Below are 18,743 nucleotides of genomic sequence, written 5' to 3' on the forward strand. Positions count from 1 at the left end.
TCCAAAAATTTAGTTACAAGATTTGATGGCAGGAACAAATATAATTTAAATGGAGCTATCAAAAACCCGCCACCAAACAGTAGTAATTAATTCCTCTTTGAATAGTCTGTCTCTGCTGGACAAGGCAGAATGCTGAGCTACTGGGGAAGAGGGAAGTAGCAGCAAGGTTTCAAACACTGCCTACTTTCGTGTGGCAAAAGTAGTCTTACATTAGTGAGTTCTTTCTTAGAAGAGCCAGGGTGTGCTGATGGCAGCCCTGACATCCTTACACAACCTCAGAAACTGTGGAATTTATAGCACAGGAAACTCCATCATTCCCCAAATTGCCAGGACAGCCCTTCTGAGAGAAGAGCATTGCTCCCCTTCCACGGCCAAAGCCCTGTGGGTTTTCTGGAGCAGAATTCCTCCAGTCAGGCTTTCCATGTCCGGAGAGTGTCAAGGCTGTTTTGACTTCTCATGAAAGATCATGTTGAACAGTGTATGAGCATGCCACCTGAGAAATACCTCTCTTCTAAGACTTGAACTAGCTAGTAAAACAGACCAATGAAATTAAAATTACTGTGGAAAACAGCATGAAATTTTCTTATCCCCAGTAGTCCCAAAGTCTTTACTGTTCTCTTTAAAAAAGCAGCATTTAGCTTCAATGTATTGCTCCAGTGCAGGAACAGGGTTAAGCTCATCATCCAATGTCCCAAGCCAGGAATCATCACAGTCTGGTGCAAGCAGCCTCTCACTAGTCGTGCTCACTGCCTGAGCTGGGTGCAGGGGCCAACCTGAGTCTGGAGGATGCTCTGATGTGTTAATAAAGGACTGTACTAAAAGCAGGAGAAACTAGCTCAAGCCCAAATTCATACTCATGATCTAAAAACCTTAGGGACTGTAATTTGCTGGCATTAATTTGTGACTGTTTCCACCTGGTTAATGGATATTTATAGAAGGTAAGTATCCAGGTGTTTACAGCAGTAGAAAGAGGCATTGATCTACATTTTAGGTGCCCAAGTACCTTTTAAAATTCTAGGCAAAACTGACTTAAAGAGCAAGACACTGCAAGCAGGTAAGAGAACCAGACATCAAAATTTGAAACCCTGTTCCAGCAGTTCAAACACTGGGCTGCACAGCCCTAATACATGGGCTGCTCTTACCGAGCCACGTATGAACACCAGTTATCATGTTTAAAGTAACAAAGGACATTTCTGAGATGAATGTCTCTTTTTTCCTAAGAGTTAAGCAACTCTTGATACCAAGCTCAGCGTCTGGGGAGCTTTTTGTCCACCCAATGTTTTACTATTTAATAAATTTTGATTTTTAAGACCAAACTGTACATTTTTTAATTTTACGTTGTTGATACAAAAGGTTGAGATTAAATTTTTGCTTTGACCCTCAAACTCAGATAAGTATATGTTAGGACTACTTTGAAATATGTAAGAGCACCTCTTGTGCTCTTTTGGGTAAGGTGAGCTCTTCCTGACATGGTCAAATTACATAATGTCAAATTCACGATCATGTCACATTACAATTATAAAATATTTGTTTCATAAATGTATAATGTATTTATGTATTACAATAGTGTCCAAAGTAAAAAATAATGTCTTTATAAGAACATATGAAAAAGATGACTGAATAGTCGTACACACAACTGTAAGGAAATATTACAAATTCCTCCTTCTTTCATATGCCTTCAACAATTCATGTGGGAATCGTTTGGAACTGACACTTGTTCACAAAAGGACAGTGGATTAGGCAAAACAGTAGTGTGGATTTATGATGTTTACTTGGCATATGTAGAAGAGAGCAGCTCAGAAGCTTTAGTTTTTACTGTCACAAATAGCAAGAAAATAAAATATATCATGGAATTTACTTACACATTAGTGGTAAAAATCCCATAGATCAAGTCCAATTCTGGCAGGAAGAAAGTGCTCTGTAGTTCATTATAGTAAAATGGAATTTCTCCAGGGCGAGAGCAGTTCAGCCGAGCTTTCATGAAGGTAGTCCAGGTATCCTCCAGCACAAACTTGCCACCAATATCATTTTTGCACACCCGAGCAGCACGAGAGAAGACTGTTTTCCCACAGTCATGTTCCACTGCATTCTCCCGGAAGAAGAAGTAGGTAAAGTTCCCAATGTCATAAGATGACACAAAATTTGGCTCTGAAATAACAGAAGAAAAGATTATTTATCGCCTTCTTGTGATATATGCACTCATATTAACATGGAAGCTGGATTTCTCTTCAAGCATTAGATTTAGAAAAACACATATTTTACTATCCTTGCAGGGAACTGGCCCCATGGCATCTGAGCAGGCCAGCTCATGTCCAGCCAGGATTATGAGTTACATGAACATGGCTAGACAGACTCTCTGCTCTGGGCGTCTATCGCTCATAACTGTGCTGGGCAGCCCTGTCCCCGCTCACTGTACTCTACCATCAAAAGCATCACTGAGTTTTTCTTCTCCACATATGGGCAAAATGTATTCTTGCAATATAATTACTTTATCTGTTGTGTTAACTCTGTTTCTGCTTTGCCACCATGCCAATACACCAGATCAGCAGGATAATGGATGGTAGCCAAATGTGACTAAGAATGTGCTCAGAGGCTGTAATGAAAAGAAAGAGAATTCTACACAAGAGCATTAGATGGTAAGATAATCTGATTTCAGCCCTATCTCGCTTAAAGCTTTTGACAGTATTACAGTATTTTTTTCTTTTAAAAAAAAAAATCGATTAAAAACTGATCAAAGAAACTGACGGTGATGCAGGAGAAATTAGAGAATATATTAAAAAATAATCTAGAAAAGAACAGATGGCAATATTTCTTAAAAGAAAAAAAAGGAAACAGTGCATACCAAAGACAATAAACATATGGCCCATTTCCCATAAGGATTACTAAAACTGAGGAGTGTCCATGACCTTAAGAGGGACTGACAACTTGATGAGTTCTTAAAGGAAAGACAAATTTGACACACGGATTTGTGAAGAAGAGCCCCCCTTGTGTAAGGAACCATTATAGAACACTGGTACTTCTGAGAAACAGGAAAATTTTTGTTTTCATTACCAAATGTTATTCTAAAGTGGGAAAACAAAGAAACAAACAAAACTGTTTTATAAACATCTGCTGTGAGGAAACACTCCAAAGACACTCAATAGGTGAACATTTCTTGACAGCACTATTGTATTGAAAAAAGCTGCTGTAACTGAACCTAAGCATTTTGCAGGAACACCTCAAACCTGCCAAAACTTCTGAGGGGAACTAGAAAGGCAAGCAAGCTGGCATTTCCATGCAGCAGTCCAAACTGTGTCAGACAACTCTTCTCCAAAGACCGCCTAGCTCGCAGTTTACATGGCCTCTTGTGCTGCTTCCGTCTCTATCTATTCTGCTGAGAGTCTGCAGGGCAGGTTTTTTGGCAGCAGTGGTTATCAGCTGCCTAGGATATTTGAGGCTGAGCAGATACAATAGCTCTTTCACTCCGCCCTGTAACTTTCACTCATTATTGTACTTAGCACTTCCTTGAGATTCACCCCATTTTCCCGACACTCAGATCTGCAAAGGTGTTTTGCTGGAAGATAGCAACTAAATACTTTTGAGGAGAACTTGTTGGTATCCTGAGCTCTCATAAGGTAGATAGTAACAGTGCATTTGTGTCTTAAAAAAAAAAAAAAGCCAAAATAAAGTAGTTTGACAGGACTTGTGATAGCAAAAAAAGGTAAAATTGGATTGACAGTACACAAAGAGCTAAACTGTTAGTAACGTTTTACCTATTAGAACCTCATATCTTCATTCCACATGTGTGTAAAACTTCCATTACAATAGGGATTTTGCACCAAAGGCTTCAAAAACCTTTAAACTTCATTATTAGAGTTTACAGATTTGTAGAAATCTTAGCTGTTCATGAGCTCTCATTCTTTAAATATAACATGTAATACTCTTACACATTTACACACTAAACACTGAAATTGGAGAAAGCTGAAAAAAAAACCTTACTTTTTAACTTTGTTAATCTTTTTTTCCTCTAAAAATGTGCACATTTGCTGAATACGTAACAGGGTAGAATGATATATAAGATTCAATTACAAGTATTAACGCTAACATGACAAAAATATGTGGCTGAAAATCACAAAAATGTATACCGTCACGTTCTAGACAGGTTAGATAGTTTTGATAGGCATCAAATATTAAACACAAATCCAGAGATCCTTGCATGCAAATTTTTTTTCCTTATTATAAAGCCCAATTATGTTTCATTCATTCTCAGTACCCATCAATGTTCTCAGCTCTATGGAACAAACTTGTATTTATTTAACTAAAGTATACTAGAAATAAAATCTTTTTAGGAATACCAGGCTAACTAAATAAAGAAGAACCCACTGTCCCTCATTATCCAACTTCAATTTATATCCATACCATACCTAGCCATTATTTCTCTTAATCTGTAATATACTTTTTTCCCTCGCTCTAAGCAATATCCTTTTAGATTGTTCTTATACTCATGGAAGGAACTACTGTCTATGAAGGAAAGAAAAAGCATTCACTAGTCTGACTGTAACTTGGGCTACTTGTCCACCGTAGTAAGGTTACGTCTTACTTAAAGCAATATCCACTAAAGGTAGAGATTAAGAAAAACAATCCACCTGAAATAGCATGAAAAAGTAAAATTATCCAACTACGCATTTGACTTTTTGTAGCCTATAACCCTGATTGTTCTTTGAAATCATCTCAAAAATATCTTGACTGATGTACAAACATTCTACTTATTATGCAAATACTCAACATCAGTTTGATCCACCCACAAAAACATCCTGTACAACAATTAAACACGGAGGCCCTGCCTTGCAATGAGGCCTGATGATGCTGCTTCTCGCTGGAGGCCCACTGATGCAAAAAAGGTCTCACATTGGCACAACAGGATCTCACTGCAGAGCCAAAAACACTACTGGAAGCACTCAAAGTGTAGAGAATAATGAATTAAAAATGAAATCTTCACAAACTGTAGGAATAAAAATCATATGAAATTCATTCAGAATGTTTTTAGGATTAATGAAAAGTCCATGTCACTCTTTCAAGAGTCAATATTTTAAAGTTACATTGATAATCATAATACATGTATAAATAAAAACTAGCACTCATTTCATGGATTCAAAACTGAGAAAGAATATACATATCTGCAAACACCTCTGCATATACTTTACTGATTATGAACTGATGACAATGTGACGTGCTGTTGAAACTTGTGAAAACTGTTTTCATTTGCATGAAATGTAATAATCTCAGAGCTACCTTGGGGAATTCTGTGGATATGGAGGGATTATCATGTCAGACTTTATTTATTTCTTTTTCTCTTTGGGAAAAGAGAACTTAATCACTTCAAAGCTTCAAAGGAAAAAGGAGATTCCTGTCTAGGAAAAATTAGTTCATATGTTTCCAAATAGTGTGCTGTGAACTCCTATTTTTTGGCATGGAGGACTTCCCATAAAAGTTTTTAATGCAGAAAATGAAGTGACTCTCTTGTTTCCTGCTAAATCTGCAAATAGTTCTGGAAGAGTAAACACATCTCATTTGTGAATTATTAGATCACGACAACAAGTGCAAGCATTCTGGTATGTGAGAGGATACAGATTGTATGGATCAACATGAGAATGTCAACCTGTAATAATGTCACAAGTATTCTATATGACTTTTATAGTTTTTTATATATTTAATTTATGGATGTGTCAGGCTGACTAGACTTTCCCAAATTAAATGGAACCAATGGAATCAGGAAAGCAAGAAAATGAGTTTGTAAACATGACGCGACAAAGATCTCCAGCATACAACATGGAGCAGTGCTACACACATACGCAAACCTATGCACTGAAAGCACTAGGGTGGCTAGTTAGTGCTGCCTCTGGCCAGACACACTGTAGTGTGCTATTTCTGAAGTTTGCTTACTCAGTGCAAAGCCTGGGAATCTCTACGGCTTCCTTCATAAAGCAGCATGACTGTCCTGCAAGGATGTTTCCCCAGAGACTCTTCTAAGTTACTGCAAAAAAGATGACTGAACCATATGAAGTCAGGATAGCACTTCAATCTGAAATAATCTAATTGTTTTTCTAAAGGCTGGAGGCAAACCTGCGTTTTCCAGGGAGCATGGTCTCTCTTCTTAACAAGAAGGCACTTACTAGGAAAAGACAATGCTTCCCTTTAGATTATTCTCCCTTTCCACTCGCGCAGGGAACTCGGAGACCAAAGAGACCAAGCCCATACTCATTGCCAGATCAGACGCACGTTGATGCTGTCTGACAGTGCCGTCTGCTTCTGTAGGGACCTGCTGCAGCTCTGCCCGTCTGCTTCTGTAGGGACCTGCTGCAGCTCTGCCAGGCAGCACACGCTGACACTGCAGCCCAGAGAATGGCATTCTCACAGCATGAAAGCAAGGGTGTGGCTGCATGCCCTTGGAAGCGACGTAATGACAGACTGGGGGATTGGGGAGTTCAAAGCTTACTGGAATGGGATGGGGCACTCTGGAGGGCTAAATGGTGCAGCCCCACCTATACTGCCTCTTGCTAACGGTGTATAAAGCAAACTTCTCCCTGAATCACACCAGGTTTTCACTAGTAAAGCGGTAGCTGGAGTGGTCCAAAACAAGGCTGGGAAGTGAGTCAACGATTAAGCAATATGGATGACCGAGGGTGTCATGCGTAAGCTTATTTCCTGGACCTTTTTTACTTAGTGGTGTAGATGCAGTCTGAGTAGGTAAAAGGATGAAAGGAACTCTACAGAAACTTTCTCTGGAAAGAGCAATGGGCAGCAGGAGCCTGAGAGAGCTCTGTGAGAGCATGTGAGGCAGTCCTAGCTTCTTGCTTCCTGAGCTTTGCAGCAAGAAAGTTTGCTTGTGCTCTTTACTCTGTAAAACTCCACATCCTCTGAAGTAGACTAATATGATTTCATTTACCTAGTTAGTGGATGCTACTGTTTCCAGATTGAACCAAATGACAGGGAATGATCTGTCTGTCTTTCTGGATGTAACAGCAATTAACCTTAAGGATTATAACATCCAAAGCCTACTCTGAGGAAAAACAGCTGTGATTTCTACTGACTGTCCCTGGGACAGGTGACCACTCGCATCTCAAATGCAATGCATTCAGAGACACAGTCAAAAGTGACATTAACCCCAGAAATGTGAAAAGAAAGCTGAAATTAGAAGTTTGTCACATCTAGAGACAGATCATATTTTATATATACACAAAATAAGACACACATATACATATCACGTATAATATATTCAAAATCTTAGAAGTCTAGATACTGGTCTAATGCTGAACATCTATCTGGAGCTTGTTCACTGACCTCACTAGATCAATGAATCACACCCTCATACTGTTGGCTTCTAGAGACCCATTTCTTCTAAATATTTGTATTCAGCCAAATTCCTTTAATACTGTGTTCAGTTTTGGGCCCCTCCCTACAAGAAGGACATTGAGGTGCTGGAGCGTGTCCAGAGATGGGTGACAAAGCTGGTGAGGGGTCTGGAGCACAAGTCTTATGAGGAGCAGCTGAGGGAACTGGGGTTGTTCAGTCTGGAGAAGAGGAGGCTGAGGGGAGACGTTATCACTCTCTACAATTACCTGAAAGGAGGTTGCAGAGAGGTGGGTGTTGGTCTCTTCTCCCAAGTGACTAGCGACAGGACAAGAGGAAATGGCCTCAAATTGCGCCAGGAGAGGTTCAGGCTGGATATGAGTTAAAATTTCTTTACTGAGAGACTGGTGAGACATGGAATAAGCTGCCCAGGGAAGTGGTGGAGTCACCATCCCTGGAGGTGTTCAAGGAAAGTGTGGACAAGGCACTGTGGGACATGGTTTAATGGGCATGGTGGTGCTGGTTGATGGTTGGACTTGATAATCTTACAGGTCTTTTCCAACCTTAGTGATTCTGTGCTTCTGTGATTCAGCCAAATACTTAATGGCATTAAATTCTAGGAAGATGCCTTTGAGTTTTTCTGAATAAGGTTCAACCTCCAGCTAGAAATGCTCTCCAAAAGGGAAGCATTTCATAATGGAAGAATTTAGGCTCCAAATGTGCCAGTCTATTTTATTTTCTTTCACCTTACTGACATAACTAATGAAGCCCATTTCTTATTTGCATTTTGCCATCCCCATATATTCATTAAGTATATTCAATTAATGTAGCCCTCTGCAGCTGTTGGAAAACAGTGTAGAAGTTGCATTAGGCTGACCAAGGCATCACTGCTCATGAATGTTTAAGGACAAATCTTAATCATAGAGTAAAATTTTCCTAAAGCATTAAACATCTTAGAAGTAATATATAACTTGTAGTCATCATAGTTATATCCATCCTCAGGATTTGAACTGTAAAATGTTAAGTCCTGGTATAAAACTGGTGGAAATCATTGTTTATTAATAGCTATTTTTCCTCTGTGTTTCATAATTATCTAGGACACACGCTTAAAATGCTAGTCTGTCATAGCATAGCTGGCTACCAGTCTATTTTGACTACTGTTTCTTCTGCAATGCCCCAGCTCTCCATGATTTCTTTTAAATTCTTTTCTTTTTGCTAAATTGAAGATTTTATGCGTATGAAAGAGCAAGGAATGCAAAATACACTAAAACTGCCTTTGCCAGACATTTTTTCCAATCTTCTCTTATATTGCTGATAGATTTTATAATACAATTCAGTATAATCATAAAAGTGGATGCACTCATTAGACATTACATCTTGCTGATGTACTCTAATAAATTCTGAAATCCAATTATTTCTTTTCTGAAAAATAGTTTTCAAATATGGTATTACAAAATTCCTTGGTTTATTGCCTGTTGTTTATTTGAAATAAATCTCCTTCATTTTCAAGGTAAAGTGTTCCTACACAGTGTAATATTTTGCAATTTATTACATCATTTTGCTGATGCAAATTTGCCAGAGACCAACTTAGTGACAGAAACCATTCTCTCCTTTGATCTAATACCTGCTCAACTCCTTGAGAGTCCCGCCTGGAGTTCAATGGATTTTGCGTCACCTATATACATTGGATAGACACCTTGCATAGCAGTATATTGGGGGAGGTGTGAGGATCAAAAAATATGGAGGACTACTTTAATTCACTCAGAAACTCTAGAGGTTTGGGCTATAGAGATCTATCAAAAGATCTAGAAGTTTGGATGGTTACTTAAAACTCTGAATCCAGAATTCCACATACACAAGAACAAAAAATCCCATTTTTTTTTAAGCAGATTTTGTCAACCAGCAGGTGTGGTATAGAAAGAAAATTATGATGGCTTACCCATTTCTCTCCAAACATTTGGACTGCCATTTATTTTTTTTCTCTGATCTAGTTTTGCAGGGAGGCAGACGATCAAAGGGCTTTCCCTGCAGACCTGGTCCTCTTTTCTTTTTTCCTCTTTTTTTTTTTTTTCCATAACAGAAAGGATACCAGAGTTCATTTTCATAATCATCCCCTTTCTCCTTCACCTTAAGGTTTGGTATGTCTGCTACTGAAATTCCATCTCTGCCTCCAATATTTCTGTCCTCCTCCTTTCTTCGGTGAATGCTGTTTTTCATGTGTTCATGTTCCCTGAAATTTTAAATTTTCTACCTTCCCTGGTTGAGATGTATTTCAGTTCTAAGTTCTTTCATTTTCTCTGGTTCACTGTGTATTACATTTTTCTGCATTAATGAGGCTGATGCTCCTGTCACGCCACTCTGCAGCTGGGCACAGATGATCTGCTTGCAGGGGTGCCTTTCTTCCTTCCTCATTCAGCCTCTCTGATTGGCACCTGACACAGGCAGGCTAGATGAGATATAAAGGAACAACCTCTGTTCTCAGTAGCCTCCTAGTCTTTTCATAAATGGAAGGTGACCTTGCTGTTTTACCTAGGGTAGATAAGAACTAAAAAAGTCCCACCCTCATGGATAGTGCTGCCTGCCTCTACCATTTCAGATGGGTGAGGAAATGCTATCAAGGTGTTTTGTAATTTAGTCTGGCATTGGAGAAAGGAGGTCAGGGGAGGCACCTCCATCTTGCATCAACTTACTGCTCTTCTACTCTGTCATTGCCATCTGGAAGAAGATGTACAGATTTGAAAGGAAAAACACAGCACAATGGCTAAAATTTTTCCACTGGTAGCAGCTCCAGTAAAGAATCCTAAGGATGGGTTTCAAAACCAGCAGGCATTTCCCTCCCATTTTAGGATAATGGCAAAAAGGATAATACACACAAAAGAACAGAATGAACCTCATGGGTGGCACAACCCAAAGAAAGTAATTATTTATCTTCTTGCAAAATAAGCAACAACTGGTAGCATATGCTTTGCATATTTTCAGTCAGGTCTCTTATCTGAAAGCTAAAGACCAAATTGCACATCTCAGGAACACACTTGTTTTGAGTTACATAAAATATTACATAATAAGAAAAGCTTGCACTAGGTAATTACCAGGTTTTTCTTAAAAAAAACCAGAAAAACTAAAGGATAGCCCTGAATTATTATAGCCATTTCCATTAATCCTCAAAAGAAAAAGGGAAAGGATTAGTTTTTGTTCTTAGGTCATAATTTATCTCCACATATCCTACTAGCAGCAAGGGTTATAATAAAAGTCTGCTAACAAACAACACTAGGAATGGATTCAGAGCTGTATTAAACCCACCTAACCAGACCACCTTTGTAAGAATTTTACTTTTACTGTTACTTGTGAAGACTAAAAGTACCTGCTCTAGATTAATAAGCTTTTTATTAAGTAAAATATTTCTAAGAAAGTGATCTCAGAAGAACTACTTTAAGAGTATCTAATAACCAAATGCTTAGGGCAGCAAGAGGGAAAAGTAATAATATTATGTCTAACAGCAGAGCAGAACAATCCAGACATTCCTATACTCTTCTCAGCTGGGAAGGCTTCTAATCTCTACAAGATTTTATTTTATTTAATTTCTTTCTGGTTTGGGGCTACATCTGATATAAGATTACATTTTAATCATCTATGGTCTGCCCACTGATGAAGTGTCTTGACATTTAGAACAAAACTTTAAGTTATTTAACATGTTCCAATAGCATCTATCATTGTATGTCTAGGATAAAGAAAACAACTACAATGTATTTCAAGATCGTTGGAGACCCAAGCAATTGTAAGTAAAGGCATTTGGCAAATTATGAAACCAAATGTCCCAGTGTTTCTCCATGTGATGAAACAGAAAGGGATTGATTGGGATTTCAATTTTCTCTTTAATCTGTTTTGCCCTTCTATTGGCTAAATGAAGCAAACAGACATTACAGACTAAGGCAAACTTTCACACTGAGGCGTCAGATCAAACATTTACTGATTTGAGGAGGTGAACTGAAAGGAGAAATACCTTTACTAACTGTAAACGTTGGACTACAGAAAAAGTTTCTAAGTCTAAGCAGTGAAGGCTTTTCCTTGCCACTCTGGACCCACTGCAGCTGTGACTACAAACAGAACTATTTCATTTAGCTCTGTCCTCTGGAGCAAACAATGATGAATTCTGACCCCACTGCACTTGCAGATCAACTCTAAAGCAAAGTCTAATTAGAAGCACACTGTAACAGTCAACTGTGGATATGATTTAAACTCTGTGTTACACTGAGAGTTTAAAGAGATTCAAATAAACAGCATGCCAGCTGTAAATCAAGGTATACTTTTTTCCTAAATGAAAGATTTAATTTATTTGCTATCATTTAATAATGTGCAAAGCAGACTGCTAAGGCAGACCATTCTTTTTATGAATTACTACAAACGTAATTTTAAAATGTTCTAGCAACGTGCTGCCCTTTACTGACCTGAGCAGTTGGCTGAAGCTCAAGGTCTTGCTGATTGCTTTGGTCAGGAGAAGAAATCAATGGAAGAGCTGTCTGCTTTAGACATAATCCTCAATGTGCACTGTATTACCTCAAATCGTTTCTCTCAAGAACAGAAGTACTTCAACACAGACTCAGAGAGAAAGAGAAAGGAGAGTAGGTAGCAGAACAACACACTTTAAAGAGTAAGTTACTGGTAAGCAGCCTTTTTACTTTCTTAATTTGTTTGTGTATATATATATTCACATGAGTAACTTCAAGCACTACTTTTTTCTCTACATGGGAAAAGAGAAGGCCAAACATGACATCCTGAGAAGGAGAGGTGGGTTCTCTGTTTCACATTTTCAGGTTTACTATCCTGCAGTCAGCTGGGCTGTTGGATAGGGAGAGTGCTGGTTTGCAGCAGTTGTTAACTCATCGGGGTGATCATGTTCCTCTTGATTGAGAATAGTGATAGAGTTACAGAGTACTGACAGGGTTGGCAAGAAAGGTGAGGATAGCATGGAGTCTGCCTCTTCACTGTCAGCTGATAAATTCTTTGTGAGCAACCCAACCTGTAGAACTGTTGAACTATGGTGAATGCTCAGGTCATAGCACTAAGGTAGTCTGGTCCTTCAACAGCATCTCCTCATGGAGACGAGAAGAATCTCTGCATCGTGATGACTGTGGTCAAAAACCCGCTCACTGCATTTGGGCCCACTGCATTTAATGTTTTCTATAGTAGTACCACGAAGACAGAGATAGGCTCCATAAGCAGAGCATTAATTTTTTTTGTAGAAGAGGAGGGAAATTCTGAGGTAAAAAAATTATAACTGGTGATCGTATTCAGAGATAATCAAGAACTGAATAGATTACTACTCTTAATTTTAAAAGAGATTAAGCCCAATAACTACCTCCAGATGCTTCTTGCCTCCATCACTGAAGAAGACAGGACTGTTTACACTCTAAAATTTTTTAAAATAGGAAAAACTTTTAGGAAGTGGGCAGATATCTGTAACATTTGGCGAACTGTTCTTTCTGCCATTAAAAATTGTCAAAACAGACAAAATTCAGGGGAGTAAAGTCTCAAATATTGTCAAGCAGGTTGTCTAATGGGTGAACAAACAGCATATTCAGAGACCCTCTAAGATGGCTCCACGATAACTGGTTCCAGTCAACAACAGGATTTCTGTGTTGGCAGTGTTGCTGTGTTGTCCATCTACCTTTTTAGATCAGCGCTTGCTCAAGATATTTGTGCTTCACATACCAAGGGGTCATTGAACTTTCCTTTGTCCTTTCTGTTATACTCTCACAGTATATTCTTGCAGCTTACTTTTACACATATCCTGAATAATTCAAATTTTTAACCAAGCTATCACAACTCTTCATCACCCCAGAAAACTGAGTGTTGAGTGCATCAAGAAAATGATAATACAGAAACGAAAGTTCACTGACTTCTCCATACTCTACCAAGGTTAAGCAACTGATCAGAATGATGCTCAGTAACATATGCCCCTCTCTTTCATGTAGGTAACAAGACTACTTCCGGCCTTTTATTGGGTTTGCTTGAAGTGGCTCCAATTACAAAACTCATCTTGTTTTTCTTCCCCAAAGATAAAAGCCACACTTTCCTGGCAACTTAATTGTAAACAGTTTTGAGGCAGAAGAATGAGCTCTAACGGAGAATGTATAGGTGCAGTTGAAGCTTTAAATAGACAAAATGTAAATACAATGAATCTCATGAATTAGAGGAGGCGGGGGGGGTGTGGAATTTTAGTGTGCCCTTTGGAATAAGACATATCCAGTTAAACTGAAAATTCAGTGTGAAGATTTTTTTCCCTTTGACAGAAGCACCCAGGTGTAGCACAACAATTAGTTCCAATACCACGGCTGTGTGGACAAAAGGTGCCTGAACAGGGATACCTATACAATGAGGTAATTTTTCCCCTTACTTTTCTTTTGAACTGCTATAATTCTGTTATGTTTCATGCAGTTTGATTTTCTTTTGTTAATTAATATTCTAAAATTGGCTGACCTTCAGAGAAAGTCACAAATTTCTCCAAGCTACCTCTGATGGCTTCATTGTACAAGGAAAACATACCAAGCAAATACACACAATTCAGCATTCAGATTATATGAGAATTTAAATATTCAAAGTAAAATCTTTGCTTGCAGCTGACCTAATGTTCTGAAGCTGTAAGGATTTATATTTGTACTTAATTTCAAACATGAGAATAATCCCATCATAACATGAAATGTACTGTGGGAATACAGACATGGTTACTGTTGTGTCACATAGCATGTGTTATGAAAATATGGGGGTTTTTTTCTACTGGGACAAGCATGGGCAAATTATAATATATATAATTTCATATTTTATGTTAAATAATAACTTTCTTTTTAGAAGAATCTGCTTCTTTTTGTAATATATAAAATGGCAACTGGCCCTGCTACATCTCAGGAATACCTATCTGTTTAGAGCTTCTCCCAGAAGGTAATCCTTATCAGGTGATTAACATCCATGACACACAAGTCATTGCTACAACATGATTTTAAGATGTGTTTTGCAGACTCGTCCCTATCCTTTGACTATAATAAGCATCAAAAACATCAGTCTGCCACCTAAGCAGCTTGAAAGCACAACTTTTTCTGCTTGTCAAGGCTGGGACCTGCAGGGAAAGTCAGGGGAATTCAGTCCATTCTAAACTGTTTATTTTCTGCCTTAGGTTTTTGAAGGACTCAACAAAAGAATGCTCAAGACAAGCTACTGCTCTTGGCTGACTCAGCTTTACCATGTAAGCGCACCTGAGAGGTACAGTACAGCTTATCCCTGTGTCTGCAAACATGATTTAAATATGTAAGTGCACATCTACAGACTGCAACTATATTATTCAAATACCATAATACTTACAGTAGTAAAATAAAAAAACCCTATTATGCAAAATAATTTTAAAATGAGAGAAACAATACTCTAAAAGCATTCAAATTCTCAGAATGGAATTTCAAGACTGTGAATATGGAGAATATGTGTTAAACAGAGGTGAGTCTCATGGTCCATCAGCACTCACCATTCAGCCACTTGGAGTTGTACTGGGCAGTGCGGAGAGGAGGAAGGGCCCCCAGGCTGCGATAAATGGCAGGATCCCTTCCTGGAAAATCCATGGCTGTAGCAGCATATAATTCCCCACTGGAAGTGAGAAGAGCAGTGGAGTTGTGCTGAGGGCTGTAAGGACAACGAGCCATGCCACTGATTTGATCATGTATCTCTGTCAAGTTACTTAACTGTAAAAGAGTGAAAAAAAGGGATTAAAATCACCTGAAAATTATCATTTCAGCCAAGCTGCATCAATCTGAGCAAAATCCTATCATAAACACCAGTTACCTGCTTTGGTATTGTACAACAGTAATGAGCCGACCTTTACGTCAGTCTGAAACTGTCTCACATTGAAAGTTTTACTGTAATGTTGTTTGATCTCATTTTTGCCACTTTGGTATGTAAAACATGCAAGTTAATCATTAGCCACCATGCCTAAGATGTTTTATATTAGAAGTAACTCAAAAATTAATTATCTCTACACAGATTGTTATTAGGAAAAATAAAAACTGATTCTGATAGCCAGAATCAGCTAAGGTATTCACTGTAGCAAATGGTCAGACAATGAAAAAAACCCACCTATTATTTGTTTTGTTGGTGTGTTCTAGGAAAGGATCTCACATGAAAAATGAGATTAAAAAAAAGAGCTTCCCAGTTCAGCAGATCTATCTCTCTGATTTAATAGCCCTAATACTTTCATACATAAAGCACAGTATGATGTTAATATGTTATTTGAAAATAAAGGTACAATAGGTTTAAATATAATAAATGTGCCAAGAAGTTTTTTGGTGATACAGCTATTCTTTGTATTTAAACGTCTCTCCCCTCCTGAAATAAATAGCGAGCTTAGTCCAAACAGTGACATTTTGATTTTTATTATGACTCTTATTGATCCTTAATGGACTCTTTTTCTGTGATACACATAAATTACAACTAGGTTTTTTCAGAAACAGAATGACCGATCTTCTCAACCAAGATTTCTCATTCTCGCCAGTCAGAAATCACCAGAACTACACATACACAGTATGCAGCTACCCAGCTAAATTTTATAACTAAACCAGTTGGTGCCAACCAAACTTGACAAAGTGGCAAAAGTCTTAGAAATACCTAAGGCTCATGAAAATTGACATGTGTGAGGAACTGAGCTGCTCATAGCTGTGCTCTCTCCCACAGTTGAGGAAAAGACTGCTAAAAGAGATCATCAGTTAACTCTCCTCTTTGGTCTGCCACTAGCCAAATCAGCCTTTTACACATCAGCTCACCCATCAATATGCAAATAGCCTGGACTCAACCACAGCATGCTCTGCCTTTTATTCTGCAGGCTCAGAACAGGAACTCGAGCTTGTGGGACAAAACATTTAACTCATACCGTCCGATTGGTGCAGATAGGAGTGAACGCGTTAGTTCCACAGGTAAAGAGATGGTTGCCTCCAACAAGAAGCACTCGAATGTAGTTCTGGCATTCCTCCTGCCATGGAGAAAAGAAAGACTATATTCAGTGATACTTCAAAGGATAGGGGAGACTAATTACGATTTCCTGTCCATAGTTATGTGTCCACACATAAAAATTTAGGGGAACAAGGCTTAAGCATACCTGATGTGTTAGCAATCATGATATACATAGATTTCCTAACTACAACTCATGCATGCATCAATCTTTCTGAGAGGTTCTTAATAGGATAGCAATAAACCTCTTCAGTACTGAATATTCCTTCTTAAGTGTTTATTACAAAAGTTTAGCTAAACTTTGAAGTGACAGACACTGACTTAAATAATACACTGCTGTCTCAACAGATCAGATGCTGTTTTCAAAGACAGACCAGGCCAAGGGAGGAAGTTGGGAGGAAAACAGGAGAAAGAACAGGTTGTCAGTAACACGAGTATGTTGAAACCAGTACAATTAAAATTCTTGAGATGTTCAGATGCAGATTTGTCACTACTAGTTGCATAATTCGCACAAAATTTTTTATTAGTAGTATCTACGTTTCTGTTAATTTGAATTTTCTCAAGAAACGTCATTACCTCAATACATAGATGCTCACTCCTGAGGAATAATTTTACATGTTTTTTACCCCATTAGGATGTGTGAAGGCTTTATGATGTTCATTTCTCTCATTTCAGAAGCTAGAAACCAACAGCAATATCTATTGTTTATTCAGACAGAAAGCCTTTTTCTGCAATACTAAAAATCTCCCAGAACTGTATGTAGGAAAGATTCAAACACTCCTCCTGCAAAAATCAAAGTCCCTATCTAATAAAATGAACAAAATCAACAACATGCTTGGAGAAAATAGTTTCCTGGAACCTTCCATTTGAATGCTCTCTAGCATTCATTCACAGGATAGTCTCATGTAAAGCATTAAAAATACTTGTGAAAATACAGCTACACAATCCTAACAGATATTAAGTGGAATCATGTAAGTAAAACCATGTAATAGTAATGGTGCAGAAGTCCCATTATCTGGCCTACAGTTATAGTAAATGTGTTGCTTGTTTATCTTGAAAATAGACTCTCATCCTGGAAGACAAGAAATATAATCCTGAATAAATTGAACAGGCACAAAATAGACTGCAAAGCAAGATGGGCAAAACAGAATCATAAAATCATGGAATGGTTTCGGTTGGAAGGGACCTTAAAGATTATCTAGTTCCAACCCCCCTGCCATGGGCAGGGATACCTTCCACTAGACCCAGTTGCTCAAAGCCTCATCCAGCCTGGCCTTGAACACTTCCAGGGTTGGGGCATCCACAACTTCTCTGGGCAACCTGTTCCAGTGCCTCACCACCCTCATAGTGAAGAGCTTCTTCCTTATATCTAATCTAAATCTACCCTCTTTCAGTTCAAAGCCATTACCCCTTGTCCTGTCACTACATGACCTTGTAAAAAGTCCCTCTCCAGCTTTCTTGGAGGCCCCTTCAGGTACTGGAAGGCTGCTAGAAGGTGTCCCCAGAGCCTTCTCTTCTCCAGGCTGAACAACCCCAACTCTCTCAGCCTGTCTTCATAGAAGAGGTGCTCCAGCCCTCTGATCACCTTCTTGGTCCTCCTCTGGACTCAGTCCAACAGGTCCATGTCCTTCTTATGTTGGGGGCCCCAGAGCTGAACGCACTACTCCAGGTGGGGTCTCACGAGAGCAGAGATCTCTGAGCAAACTCTCAGAAGTTATTATCTATACCTTTCCTCATACAAAATAAAGTTAAAAAATACCCACAACCCCCGCCCCCGCCCCGTAAAATCTCAGAAAAAACCCACCTCTTTGAAAAAATACCCTCCAAAACTACATTTGCATAAGTCCCCCATGAAAATGTAGCTTTTAAATGCTTCTCTTTGAGCCTTTAAAGGTAAGTGTCAAACATCTTAGAATAAAGATTTGATTCCTATTGGGTAAAAATACAATGTCTTTATCTTGAACTTACTGAAACTGTCATCTTAATATTCTTTCAACCAAACAGAAGCTAATATGCAATGATATAACAGAGTTGGGCAGTGCAACAAGCCTTTGAAAAAGTAAGTATTTCACTTTTGGGCCATTTCCCTGTTGCAGATTGTTTTAACTACGCCGAAAAAAAAAGAAAAAAAGAAGGCAATTCGTCCCTTTTTTTTGTGGGAAGGGTGCTCAGGGTTGTTCATAGAATATAACACAGTAATTTATTCTTCGAGCTGTTTCCATCCTGCCCTTTGCAGCAAGCCATGGAATGTAAGTGTAGGAAAAATAAGTGGGTACTGACATTACAACCCATCCAACCTCTTCTCTTCATATTCCAGAGCTCCCTGAAATAGTGCCATTGCCAAATTACTTGCACGCTGATCACCCACTCTTTCTGTTCAAAAATAGTGTTCATTTTTTAAATTCTGACATTCCTGGGATTCACAAGATTAT

The 18,743-nt window shown here is 38.6% G+C and overlaps 1 protein-coding gene across 1 annotated transcript in view; it reads right to left on the bottom strand.

The window, feature by feature from the left end:
* Positions 1-18,743, bottom strand: part of SEMA5A (semaphorin 5A) — a 345,320-nt gene that overhangs the window by 134,845 nt on the left and 191,732 nt on the right. Inside the window, exons 7-9 of the mRNA XM_059836141.1 lie at positions 16,235-16,333; positions 14,840-15,053; positions 1,863-2,148 (exon numbers count right to left, since the gene is read on the bottom strand). Coding sequence (XP_059692124.1) covers positions 1,863-2,148; positions 14,840-15,053; positions 16,235-16,333 — 599 coding nt within the window. The remainder of the gene's footprint in view (positions 1-1,862; positions 2,149-14,839; positions 15,054-16,234; positions 16,334-18,743) is intronic.

This window comes from Gavia stellata, chromosome 3, assembly GCF_030936135.1.
Source record: "Gavia stellata isolate bGavSte3 chromosome 3, bGavSte3.hap2, whole genome shotgun sequence".
Taxonomy (NCBI): domain Eukaryota; kingdom Metazoa; phylum Chordata; class Aves; order Gaviiformes; family Gaviidae; genus Gavia; species Gavia stellata.